This window comes from Podarcis tiliguerta (genome assembly GCF_965153285.1).
Source record: "Podarcis tiliguerta genome assembly, chromosome: 14".
In the NCBI taxonomy this organism is placed as follows: domain Eukaryota; kingdom Metazoa; phylum Chordata; class Lepidosauria; order Squamata; family Lacertidae; genus Podarcis; species Podarcis tiliguerta.
In genome coordinates, this window is record NC_139547.1 from 29,369,538 (window position 1) to 29,383,099 (window position 13,562).

At 51.7% G+C, this 13,562-nt stretch overlaps 1 protein-coding gene across 1 annotated transcript; it reads left to right on the forward strand.

Annotated features, from left to right (window-relative positions):
- Positions 1-500: 500 nt before the first annotated feature.
- LOC310664116 (heparan sulfate glucosamine 3-O-sulfotransferase 2-like) lies at positions 501-13,279 on the forward strand. Its single transcript, XM_083412699.1, has 2 exons — positions 501-1,120; positions 11,438-13,279. Exons 1-2 carry the CDS (start codon positions 627-629, stop codon positions 12,057-12,059), a joined length of 1,116 nt encoding a protein of 371 aa, XP_083268825.1. The 5' UTR covers positions 501-626; the 3' UTR covers positions 12,060-13,279.
- The last annotated feature ends 283 nt before the right edge of the window (positions 13,280-13,562 follow it).

Consider the following 13,562-nt stretch of genomic DNA (forward strand, 5'->3'; position numbering starts at 1 on the left):
GAGCCAACTGTTTGTCCGGGTAAGCGTGCCCAAGCCCACTGGGACTGCCCCAGGGCGCAGAGAAGGCACTCTGCACGTGGTCAGAGGTACCTGGTTCATTTTTAAAGGGGAAACTTTCCCGGGCTGTATGGGGATTGTTTTGGGATGTTTAAATTGTGTTCTCGCTTGCGCTTTGGCCGTCTTGGGATCCCTTGTACAGTATATCAATTTCAGAAAAGATCATCAGTCATAAGGAAAACGAAGAAGAGCGTCCTCCGACTCCCACTTAGAAAGGGGCATCCCCAATTCCTCCCTTATTCGACTCCCGTGACATGTCCCAGTGCAAGGCTGGGGGAAACTGGAGTCCAGCCGGGGCTGCGATCTCCGCACCGGCTACGGGCGCGTCGGGGGCTCAGCCCGGCGAGGCGGCGGGAGCGTCAGGGCTGCCGCGGGGGCGGCTCCGGCTCGGCTGACGTCAGGCGCCCCTTAAAGCGGGGCCGCAGCAGGAGCGGGGCCGCCAGTGGCGGGCCGCCGAGCTCGCCTGCCTGCATCTCCGCCCGCCTCTCCGCCCGGCCCGATGCGCTTCCGACGACGGCGCCGGCGAGGGGAGCCGTGGCCCGCCGCGCCCGGCTGCTGGCGATGGAGCCATGGCGCTTAGCCGGCGGCGGCGGCGGCGCTGCCGGGCGCTGGTGCTGGGCGCGCTCCTCTCGCTGGCCGGCACCTACCTCTGCTACAGCCTCCTCCTCTTCTGCTGCGCGCCAGAGCCGGAGCCGCTGGCCAGCGGGGAGGCGGCAGCAGCGGCAGCAGCGAGAGCAGCCTCTCCCCGGACGACCGCCCGCTGCCTGCCTGCTGCTGCCGCCGCCCGCAAGAAACTTCTGCAGAAGTGGCGCGCCTGCCCGGCTGCAGCCAGCTCCACCGCCACGGCCGGCAACGGCTCCTCCTCGCCGCCGCCGCCGCCGCCGCCGCCTGCCTCCCGGAGCGTGGGCACCAAGCGGCTCCCGCACGCACTCATTGTGGGCGTCAAGAAAGGCGGCACCCGCGCGGTGCTGGAGTTCATCCGCGGCCACCCGGCCGTGCGCGCCCTCGGCACCGAGCCCCACTTCTTCGACAGGCACTACGAGCGTGGCCTGGAGTGGTACAGGTGAGCGGCGGCGCAAGGGGAGGGTGGCAGAGAGGAGCGGCACTCTATACACGCGCGGGAGTCCCGGGCACTGGCTGAGCCTGGCTGGCAACGCCTCTCAAGGCTAGGTCTATATAGCTCGAATCTCCTTGCCCAAGCCATGACATATGCGCATCAACGAGTTCTTAGAGCATGTGCAAAGTGCCTATCCCAGGGCACTGGGGGACTTTCCTCTTCCATGTGTCTTTTGGGCTCATGGGTGCTGGGCGTTAAGTCTTCCCCAGTTCCTTGCAGCTACCACCCCCCCCCCCAGTCTATCCTCCTCTGGAGGCACCTCTCTGGGTGCGCGGAGAGGTACCGGGAGACTGAGCCCCCCGAACCCCGCCATCTTCCAGGGCTACGCAGGCCGAGCGTTGCCTTTGCACATCAAGAAGGACTCCTAAACCTCGTCGACGTGTCTGCCAGCAAAGCGGACTCGTAGGAGGAAAACCCACGTCTCCCTCCCCCCAGCCAGCCAAGTCCAGGGGATAGAAGGCTTAAGATTCTGAATTGTGCAGTGGTTAGCTGCGGAGCTGCTCGCCTCTCTAGGGGCGGGCCTGGCTGGCATTCTGGGTTCTCCAAATTAGAAGCCGCGGAGCGAAGTGGGGGAGCAAAGGCATGGGACAGGTGGGGTGAGCTCCCCTGGCCCCCTCCCCTTGCCAATCCACCTCCTCACTGCAGCAAGTCCTGCCTCCTTTTGGCCATTTGACAACAGCCCTCACCCAAAGGAGGACCTTCCCACGTGAAATATACCCAAGCCCCCTGACAGCAGCCCAAAACCCTGATGGAGAGTTGAGCTGGAAGCTTCGCAAATAGAGTGACTGGCAGGGGGCTTTGTAAGGGTGGGCGGCCCGGGGTCTTTATACACCATCCCTAGACCTCCTCCCCCCTTTAAAAACATAACTGCTTGTTAAACTTTGCACCCAGGGCGCATTGCCCAGACCCGGCTCAACCCACCATCTTAATTTGCTCCAAGGCACAAATCTGCCTGCATCCATTTCTGCATGTGGCATTGTGGTCTTATGCCCTTTAAAGTACCCACCTGTCAACGCCCAGCTGGCTGGTGATGTACCAGCAGAGGGAGCCTGGCTTCCATTTTAGTTAGTCTTGCATTGCATTGCCCAAAAGTTATTTCTGTTCTCTTTGTGTTGGGTTTTGGGCTTAAAAAATAAAAAATGCTCACAACAGCCCTGCGGGGTAGATTAGGTTGTGAAGTGCTTGCACAGGTCCACATAACAACTTCAGGACCATATCAGGCACCTGGCACCAGGCCTCCTGCCATGTGCTGCACAGTGCTGCCACTTTGACTTGGGATCATAGCCACTTCCATCTGTTTTTATGCAGAAAAAGCTCCTCCTGTGCCACAGATCAGGGTGGTATTTAAATCTTCCAGGAGCTCTTGTGCATTCTCCACCTCCAACCCCTAGAGCTTCAGCAAGGAACAAATGCTTTCTCAGCTCCTTTGCTACCAAGCAAGTAGGCCGAGGCTGGCATCCTGCATTCCACACCCACCCGTCAAAAGGAGAAGCCTCTCCTCCTCCCCGGCCCCAGAGTTGCCCAGGAAACCTAATTCCCAGCCCAAGTGGGAAATGTGTATCATAAAACTTGCATTCCAAATCAGCTTTACAAATTGTGCTAGAACATGTGCATAATGTGGGTCTTTTTAACTGGGGAGCCTGAAGCCAAGAAGAGCTGTTTGTGGACCTTGTCCCCGAGTCTCTGCCTTCAGCTGGGTCTGAAGCACTTCCAGGAACACATAGATCTTGTTATCCTCAGAGGAATGACGCCTCGGAAAAAGCTGGGGTGGGGGGGTGCTCGGCTGGGGTGGGGAGGATCCTTTGTGGTTTCACTTGCCTGAATATGGGGCAGGAAGTACTGTCAAGCCAAGATGTGCTGCCCTTTGCAGTGGGACTTAGAGCCCTTTGTACCTGTGTGATCTCAAGGTGTGCTCTTTCCCTGCACATCCCTAATGAGGTCTCCATTCTTGCATTCAGGGCACTACTGCTCAGCAGAGGTGTCCTGCCTGCTGGCACAACCCCATCATGCCCAACTAGCTGCCAGCAACACACTGAGTTACACCATTTTTTGAGCTAGCCTTCACCAACATGGCACCCTCCAGATGTTTTGGATTTCATCCCGCATCATCCATACAGCCAGCATTGCCTGAAGTCAAGGGTGATGGGGACAGGTGGTTTATGCAGTCCCTGGGCTGGCCAAGTGTCCTACCTCAGATTCAGTCCAACTGTCCCTTGGAGGTGGCAGCTGTTCACATAAGTGTATCAATGTTCAGGACTAAGGGCAGGATTAGGGAGCAGGAGCTGTGCTGGGACGTCTCCCTGCCTTGAGAGGAATGACGTACGACCTTCAGTATCAGGTCATTGCTTGACTGGATTGGGTGAGTGCGTGAAGATCCTTTGCTAAGTTGCACGAATGCCTGGTAGATCAGGGGAACACTTCGGATATAGACTATCTTTAGTTCAGCAAAGCCTTTCGATATGTTCCCTCTGATATTCTTGTTAGCAAGCTGGTAAATTTGGGGTGGGTGATACTACTGTAGCTGGTTGATGGACCAAAGAATGGCTCTCAGTGGCATCTCATCAACCTGGGGAGAAGCAGGGTGTCACAGGATTCTGTCCTAGGCCCTGTGTTTGAGATCTTTAGAGATTAAATGGACAAAAGAGTGGAGGGGATACTTATCAGATTTGCAGAGGATACCAAACTGAGTGGAGTAGCAAATAGTGCATAAGACAGAAACAGGACCCAATATGCTCTGGATAGGATGGAGAACTGAGGTCAAAACAATCATAACCAATTTCAACAGTGGTAAGTGTAAAGCAGTAAGATTCAGGATGGTTTACCAGCAGTCAATGTGAAAAGGATCTAAGGGGTTTAATAGAATACAAGCTGAGTGTAAGTCAGCAGCGTGACAGTGCAGCAAACAAGGCTCAAGCCATTCTAGGCTGTATCAACAGAAGCATCATGCCCAGGTCTCAAAAAGTAATGGTTCCACTCTGTTCTGCTTGGGGTCAGATCTCACGTGGGACATTATTTCCAGGTCTGGGTATTGCAGTTTAAGAAGGATACAGATAAACATGGTCAGAAGAAGGTGACAGGAAAGGTTGAAGGAACTGCATATGTTTAGCCTGGAGAACAGACAATTAACAGGCAATATTGTTATTGATGTTTTAATTGTATTGATAAAAGTACTTGCATACAGCCTTCTCACAAGGCATCAAGGCACTAGCCATCTTCAAATGTCTGTAGGACCTGAACCAAGGGGTACAAATGATAAAAAAAATAAAATTAGACCAAATTTAGAATGTGAAGGCAGTATAAACAGTCCGACAGGGGAACTAAACTGCAGCTGCCCCAGAAGGGTGTGGGCTGTCCTTCATTAGGTTGTCACCAGCCTCTGCTTAAAAACTTCTATTTGGAAGCCACATTATACTGAGGCAGACCACTGGCCTATGTACCCCAGCAGTGTCTGCACTGACTGGCAGCAACACTGCAGGTTTCAAGCAGGGTGTCTTTCCCTGCCCAATTTGGAGATGCCATCAGGGATTGAAACCCCCGCCCCCCGGGCTCACTGAGTTACAGCCCTTTGCCTGAAATGGATTCTGTTACAGTGGGCTTCCTGCACTGGCAAGGGGTCAGTCTCGATGACCTTTGGGTTCCCTTCCAGCTGTATGATTTTACATGGACAACCTTGCGTCAAACACTCACCGCAAATTATTTCAAGTTAGGTTGTCGTGAATTCTGCCTTCCTTCACACTGAATGACTGCATTGTGTGGGCAATTTGCTGATAATCTACACTTGAATTGTAGGAAGCCATGAATAAATATACAAATCAATAAATATATATTTGAGTAAAATGAAGAAGAAGACTTCAACATGTGCATGGCCGGCTAATGGTGGGGGGTGAGGCTCTGCTTATGTGTCCTCTGGGGGGCCTGCTTCGTGCTCCAATCCATCTCTACCAACCCACAAAACAACATAAGGTGCCCAGGCAGAACAGCTAAATGAGACTTTTCAAGGTTCATGATATTCCTTCAATTTCCAACACATGCCAGAACTGTAAAAGAAAGCAGAGTGTGCTGGACTGATTTGGCTCTTGCAAAATGGAGCGCCCAACCTGCTCTGGGCATGGCAGGTCTTGTCCTCCTGTGTATAATAGGATGGGCTCGAGTTTCTTTGCCAAGACGCCCTGGAATGCAGCCTTGGCATGGATGCTAACACCTTGAGAGAGGGGCAGAGGGAATGCCAATGGCCTGGTCTGGGATGATGAGCAGCAAGGAGGTGAGCCATCTCCCCACCCCTGGGTGGCTTGACCTTCTGGCAAGCCAGCCAGCCCTCTTCTGTGTGCTGCTCTTTATGGACGGACATTCGAAGCTGTCTCCTGCTGGCTGGTTCATCTCTCTGCATGTTGGCTCCTTGAATTGGTTGGGGTCTCAGACTGAGAGCATGCAAGGGCTTGAGAGGAAGGTTCTCTCCCCCAAACCTTGCTGCAGCCTGATATCTCTTCTCTGGAGCTGCTTCTGTGCAGCAAACAGCTGCTGCTCCTTGCCAGCCCTCTGGTGACTAGCCTGCCCTCCTCTTCCATCCCTCTCTCTTTGGGATCTGGCTGTCCCCCTACCTGTTTGCCTAACAGACAGTGCTCTAAACAGCAGCTGATATTAACAACATCTGCAGAACTTGAACTCTTGCAGTCTTATGCACCACCTGACTTGCTCCTGAGTGATCACGCCAGCCAGTACTCTCTCCCTGGGCACGTAACATTTCTTCTAAATGAGCTTTTAATTAAAGAATAATTATTGGAGCATCTGAGTTTGCCTGAAGGGCAGAGGATGTGCTGCATCTCCACTGCCCACAAAGAGGGAAGGTTTTCTGGGTGCTTTTAATGTCTGCTGAATTGCCAGGGCATGTCCCACCTTCTGCCCTACTCCTACCAGTGTGCAAAGCTTTTGCCTGGCATTTGCCTTTTTCTGTGGCTTGGGATGCCGCTTCCCTTTGCTACTCAAAAGAAAAGCCCTTTTGCAAGCCAATGTGTGGTGTTAGGCGTGCCATTCGTTGTTGTGGTCTGTAATTCCTGTAATGCTTTGATTTTGCAAAAAAGAAAAAATATATATAATTTTTGTTTCTCTGAGACACTTTTGTTGTTTTGCACTAACCAGAGCACCATTTCTTGCGATGAACCTGCACACGTTTTTCCTGCAGGAAAAAATACACTTATGAGCTTATGGGACTATTGGAAAAGAAAGGAGGAGTCAATGACTTATGTCTACTCACAGGCTGGGGTTAAGGTACAATGTCCCTTCTCTCCCTCACACACACACACACACACACAGCATTGGGTTTTTATTTCTCCACATTTGCTTGGCTGACTAGCCCTGCTTGCTGTCTCCAGTGAGAGGCAGGCAGCGTTCTGCCATTCTGGAACCAAGCTTCATTGGCATAGCCATGCTGGTTGGCTGTGCTGCAATTCTGCGAAGAAAAACAAAAATTAAAAAGAAACATTTATGGGCATTCTTAACAAATGTGATGAAACTAGGGCTGTGTATGTCTGTCAGTTTCAGTTTCTCTCTTCCTTATTTCTTGTCTAAATCATAAATTCAGTTCTGCATATTTCCACATCAGTTTGTGAGTTTGTTAGCTATGAGTCTTGCATTGCAGGGGGTTGGACTAGATGGTTGCTTGGGTCCCCTCCAAGTCTACCATTCTATGATTCCATGGATTCTCATGAAAATTCACCAGCCATTTTAGTGCAAAATGCTCCCGATATGGACATTTTTGCAAAGCAGTTTCCCCTTACGGGGCATCGCCGTGTGCCATTTTCACTAAATAAGTGCATTTTTGTACATGTTATTCCACTGGGGAACGGCATGCAAAATTCAGAGGGGTTTTACTTTCAAAGGATGGTTTTGTGTTTTCGCTCGCATATTGCTTCAGAAAGTGTGAATTATGTGGGCTGGCCTTTAAATGCAAGTAGGTGGGGTCCCTCTTTGCTGATCAGCCAGGGCCAAAGCCATTGTCATCTTCCTGGGACCTCATGGGCATGGCAAGTTGTGCCACCTGCCTTAACTAGCCAGGCACATCCTTGCCAGCTAAATCACGGGGAATTGGCCCTGAGGCCATCAAGGGATCTGTTTATCTCTCCTGTGAAAACTCCTGCATTCTGAGTTTGGCTCATGGCGACTCTGGCGCTGAAGGATGGAAGAGAGTGGAGTTTTTGCTGTTTGCCGTTTGGGAACCTTGCCAAGCTAAACACTTCATTTTCCTGCTGACAAGTGACTAAGACCCAGGATTATCCTGAAGTCGGCTGGCACGCTCTGCAAGGAGAGACTTGGGTCCCTGCCTGCTCAGTCTTCTGCACACAATGGGGACGACAATGACACAAACAAATATATTTACTCTTCTGTGTTGCAAATGGAACAAGCACCGGCTTGGGAGAATGAATAGGGGGAGGGGGGTGGGCAGGAATTCTGGCAGTGCCTTGGGTGGGGCAGAGAGCATGTGCGCAGAAGCCACTCAGATGCACTTTTCAAATCAGCCTGCCTCTGGGAGGGAGAGCGTTTCTGAACGTGAGTCAAAGGCCCACCCCCATGTGGGGAGTCTTGCACAGGCAAAGGGTTCTCCAGTGCCTGATCCATCCTGTCACAGCCCATAGGGAGAATTAACTCTCCTCCTGAGCTGCAGCCCTGCCTAAGGTGACTGAGCAAATCACACTCAATTTACAAAGGGGAGCAGAGAGGGCATCTAGTCCTTGCGGAGCCAGCTTTTTCTCTCTCAAGTCCCAGTTACTCACACAAGGAGCATGAACCCAGGCGGGTGGGGGGAGTCTGTAGGGGAGAAGGCTGCCTCTCTGGTATATGGGGCAGCTCTGTAGAGAGGGAATTTCACCACTTATGGGCTGCCACAGAGATGTCCTCGCCCAGGCAGCCACCACCAAGCTTCCAAGGTTGGTGGAACTACCAGAGGGGCCCCTCTGCTGATCTTAACACCTGGGTCTGTACGGAGGAAATTGACTTCACAGGCTTAGGAGCCAACTCCCAGGGGCTGAGGTCCCCCCTTAAAATATTTGCGGGGGTTGCCCCCCACAAAATTCATGGGCATTTCCATTCAAATGGTGTGCATGCCAGATCTTGTGATCAATTATGTGGGGTGACACTTACATGTCTCCCCCAATATTTTATTCACCCCTGCTCTCAGGTATTTGGGGCCTAAGTTGTTTAGGGCTTTAAAGACTAACATGAGTCCCTTGAGTTGAGCCTGGAAATGAAGTGGCATAGAGCATAGAGCTGGTGTTAGTCTTCCCTGCGCCAGGAGGTTTCTAGAGAGGATGTGGTATTCCTCGCCAGCTGCGCCAACAGGGCATGCTGGAGATCAGGAGGCACATCTTACTGCTGCCACCACCCTAGTCAAGTACCTGAGTGGCATGTAGGTTTAATTGGCCCTTTGCTTTGCTCTGAGCCTCATAAATCCAGATTATGAGTCCTATTGTTTAAAGGCTGTCAGCAAGATGCTAATTCAGTGTCAGGGAGCCCCTGCTTCCACTGCTGGGTTTAGATCACAAAAACAGGTTTGGGTCATCCATCAGCGCCAGACAGCTTTATAAGCAGCTCAGCGTTGGTGGGAGATTCATAAAACGGCTGTTTCATTAACGGGCCACCTCTGGGCTTAATAAAGCTCTATTCCGTGAGGAATTGGGTCCATGTATTTAAAAAACAAAAATTACAGGTCCTAATCAATTACAAAAAGTGCAGAATAAACTGCATTAATAAATTAGAGGAGCAGAGCCAAGAGCTCTCCAAATCTGCAGAATGGAATGGTGGCGTTTGCAGCCCCTGAGCAACAGAGGAGTGCCAAGGTGGCAAGAAGGGAGGGGAGTTGCAGGCGGAAGAGGAGATAATAAGCAATGGTTTCAGCTGGAGAAAGGGAAAGGTGTGTCTTCCCAGCAACCATGCATCTTGCAGGCTGTGAAAGTCTCCCTGGAGGGGAGAGAAGCCCCACAGGCTGAAATGCACTTGATTTTGGCTCCTTTGTTTCTCATTTGTCCAATCTTAATTCAAGTTCTCCACATTTCTGCAGGAGTTTACAAATTTATTTTTCAGAAGTTGTCATGAAAATTCACCGCAGGCACAGCATGTGAGGACTAGTAAGGGAAGGGCGCCTTTGCAGAAGGGCATTGTTTCAGTTTTCCATTCTTATAAGACTGGCAGTTCAAGAGAAAAATAGGGAAACCATTAGTATCCAAGTATCTGGGGAATTACCATCAGTTAATGTTTATTATTCCTTAAGTCCTCTCGATTTGGCAAACATGACAATGCTGACTGTCCTCTTCTATATTAGATACTTATCAAGAAAGAATGCTATCTTAGTGCAGCCTGCTCTGCTGCTGTTTGACACATGAAAATCATTGCAGCCATCAATAAAAACACAACTGCATGTCTGGACAGGCCCCCAAATGAAGGCCTGACTCTGCACTGCAAAAATAAAGGCTCCACTCCACCAGCCTATGGTGGCTGACCCTTTCCCACTAATCCAGGACTTCCACTATTAGAATACACTTCATCTGGTCCTTAATTAAAAACAACATTCCCATATGCAAGTAAAAGAAGGATTGATTTCTTTTCTTGAATAAATTTTATTGGAATTTAAAAAGAGATATACAAAGAATATATTTTTTAAAAATTTCTTTAAGTGATAGATATTATAGAGATTTCCTGGATATGGTGATGAAATAATCACTGCCTTGGATAACCTGAATACGGGGCAAGGGAATCCTTTCCATCCTCAGGGTGTCACACTTGTTGTGGCTTTTTAAAAAGATGTCCACAGACAATGATGTTGTAGAAAAGGTATAATATAAGGACCCATGGAGGGCAGGTTGGAAGTCTAGAAATTTGGAGGAATCTGTAAATGTGAATGGTAGTTTTACTATGATTATATACTTGTAAAATCAAATAAAAACTATTTTTAAAAAAGTTAAAAGTTAAACAAGGGGGGGGCGGGGAGATGTCTGCAGCAGAAGTCCAAATGGGGCTTTCTGGACCAGTGGCGTAGCGTGGGTTGTCAGCACCCGGGGCAAGGCAAGTAATTTGCGCCCCCTAACCCAGGGCAAGGCAAGTAATTTGCACCCCCCCCCCGCTGCACTGTCCCTCCCCCAGATAGTCCCTCGCTCTCTCTCCGCTCCGCACCGCACGCCTGGCACCCTCCCCTCCACAGTGGGCGGCGACCCGGCGGCTCGGATCGGATTCGCACAGCCAGCACTGCAGTGAGAGAGAGTGAGTGAGCCAGGTAGGGGCAGAGAGCTGCGAGTGCGAGCACGCCCCCCCAGATGTTGCGCCCGGTGCGGCCGGCCCCCCCTGCACCCCCCACGCTACGCCACTGTTCTGGACATTTTGTGGCAAAGAAGGGCTTCCAGTCACCTCCTGACCATGCAAAGATGATTGCTGGCAGAGACCAATGGCCCATCTAATCCATCATTCTCTTCTCACATGGCCAACCAGATGCCCCAATCCAGCAAGCAGGACCAGAGCACAAGAGCAGTCTCCTCTCCTGTGGTTTGCACCTACTGGCATTCAGAAGCATTGTGGCCTCCAACACTGGAGGGAAGCCATAGTCACCTTGGCTAGCAGCCATCATATTATAGAAAAATAGAGTTGGAAGGGTCCCTGTCAGGTTTCAGGGAATCCGATCCCTCCCTCAGTGGCAGCCAAAAAGCAGATAAATGAGAGGAGTTCTTAGAATGTAATTTATTTTGTATTCAGAGAGACAGACAAAGAAATGAAGTCTCTATTAAATAATGGCATTGCTCCGAGTAAAGCCCAACCCCCTCTGCCTCTCTTATCCTACGTCATCCCTATCTGAGCTTTCTGCCTCTGAGCTTTCTGTTCTACTACTCTCAATGCATGCCTGGTCCTGGAGGGGGAGAGGTCAGGAACGCTTCCTAGAGACACTGAGTATGTCAGCTGTCTCTCCCCTGGTGCTGCTTCTTCTTCTTCCTGCTGTTCCTTTTCCAATGTTTCCCAGCTTCTCCCCTCTGCAGCCTCAGAACTATGCCCTTCTGCAAACCACTGTTCTGAATCTATACTGTCCTCCTGTTCTTGGGGAGGTTCAGGAGAAGGGATGCAGCCCCCATCATTCCTCCTCACTCCTGACAGTCCCCAAGGGCCATCTACTTCACCCCCCCCTGCAGTGATGGCCCTCTGCCTCCTGTGGGAGGGAGCCGTGTGCGAAGAAGTTCTCTCTTTTTATTTGCTTTGCAACTGACCTCTGCCTGCACTGCCTTCCTCTTGCAGGCGCCTGATGCCCCGCACCCTGGAGACCCAGATCACCATGGAGAAGACGCCCAGCTACTTTGTCACACGGGAAGCCCCCCGGCGGATCTTCAACATGTCTCGGGAGACCAAGCTGATCGTGGTGGTGCGCAATCCGGTGACCCGGGCCATCTCCGACTACACCCAGACGCTCTCCAAGAAGCCTGACATCCCCACCTTTGAGGGCCTCTCCTTCCGCAACCGCAGCCTGGGCCTGGTGGACACTTCTTGGAGCGCCATCCGGATCGGCCTCTACGCCCTGCACCTGGAGAGCTGGCTCCAGTACTTTCCACTCTCCCAGATGCACTTTGTCAGCGGCGAGCGGCTCATCACCGACCCAGCGGGGGAGATGGGCAAGATCCAGGACTTCCTGGGCATCCAGAGGCTCATCAGCGAGAAGCACTTCTACTTCAACAAGACCAAGGGCTTCCCCTGCTTGAAGAAGGCCACCCCTGGAGGCACGTTGCCACGCTGCCTGGGCAAGTCCAAGGGCAGGACTCATGTCCAGATCGACCCCGAGGTCATTGAGCAGCTGCAGGACTTCTACCACCCCTACAACGTCAAGTTCTACGAGACGGTGGGCCAGGACTTCCGATGGGAATAAGCACTTGGACAGGGAGCAGCTGTGATTTTTTGGGGGGAGAGGGGAGTTTCATACAAACATAGGAAGCTGCCTTAGACTGAGTCAGACCATTGCTCCATCTAGCTCAGTATTGTCTGCACTGACTGGCAGTAGTGGCTCGACAGGGATTCAGGAAGTGGACATTCCTAACCTTTCCTGAGATGTCACAGGAGAGGATTGAACCTGGGACCTTCCGCATGCAACGCAGGTTGCTCTGTCACTGAACTATGGTCCTTCCCCTTAGGAATAAAGACCCTAGTCCCAATTATTCTGAATGAACGTAGGAAGCTGCCTTCTGCTGACTCAGTGTCCATCTAGCTCAGCATTGTCTACACTGACTGGCAGCAACGGCTCTCCAGGTTTTGCAGGCAGGAGTCCCTCCTAGCCCTTTCTGGAGAAGCATGATCAGGCATCGAACCAAGAACCTTCTGCTTGCAAGGCAGGTGCTCCAACCCCTGAGCTACGGCCCTTCTCCCTCCACCCCCTCCACTGGGCTGCCTTGGCCTTCCTCTTGGCCCATGGCAAATGGTTGGCAGGAGCAAACATCCTGAAGTGCCAAGGGGTGCCTGTCACTACCACCCTGACTTCACTGGTTTGTGGCCACACACTGCCAGTGCCTCCTCCCCTGGTTGCATTTTTGCACATGGGCAGCTGGGTTGGGGGAGCTCCAGAAGGTCCCTTTGTTTGGTGCAATGAGGGTGTGTGATGCCCAAGGATGGATTTTATTTTTTAATAATGATAATACATGCATATATATATATTATATATATACATAAATATAGTCTATAAATCAATATCACTGCCTAGGCACTACTTGGCACCTGAGATATCCAGGGTTTCTGGTTTAAGATCCTTCAGAGCAGCCCTCAGGCAAAGGAGCCAGAATATGAGAGCTGGGGGAGCCATGGTGGGGGCGCCTACCCTTCCAGCTTCTGAAAAAGTGAAAGGGGTCCCACACCTGCTCAGGGGGTGTCAGCCTCATGCCAAAGGACTGGGCCCCTCTGCTCCTTCTCTTTGGGGGGCTTTTGCGTGAGCCCTGTGTCCCCCACGCACCGTCCTTTACGACATTTCTGTCCTGTGAATAAAGCACAGATTTCTGCTGTTACGGGTACTTCAGGCACAGCCCCTTCTCCCTGTTCAGGATGTGACCCGCCCCACCCTCCTTGTCCCCTCCTCCTGTGAAATAAAATAATGCAAACATCCATCAGAGAGAGATTTTTCTCAGTGACGCTGGGGGTGGGGGTGAAAGGGAGGCAGCTGACCGGGTCCTTTTCTTAGGTGAGCCTCCTTAGAGCGCCTCTTCCCTCCAGGGCAAAGGGTGTGGAGGGGCTGCTTCACCAATCCCAGTTGGGAAAGGCTCTCCTGTTTCGCCTTCTACCAAAGCTCTGCATTCAAAAGCACCCCAGAGGCCACAGGGGGTGGGCATTGAGGCTGCCCTGACCCCGGGCACAGAGGATGAGCAGGCCCTGGTGATACTTCTGAGCA

Bases quoted from the DNA above. Each gene is read 5' to 3' on its own strand.
- LOC310664116 (XM_083412699.1), top strand. From the start codon at position 627: ATGGCGCTTAGCCGGCGGCGGCGGCGGCGCTGCCGGGCGCTGGTGCTG. The intron at 1,121-11,437 runs GTGAGCGGCGGC...TTCCTCTTGCAG, and splicing joins CGTGGCCTGGAGTGGTACAG to GCGCCTGATGCCCCGCACCC.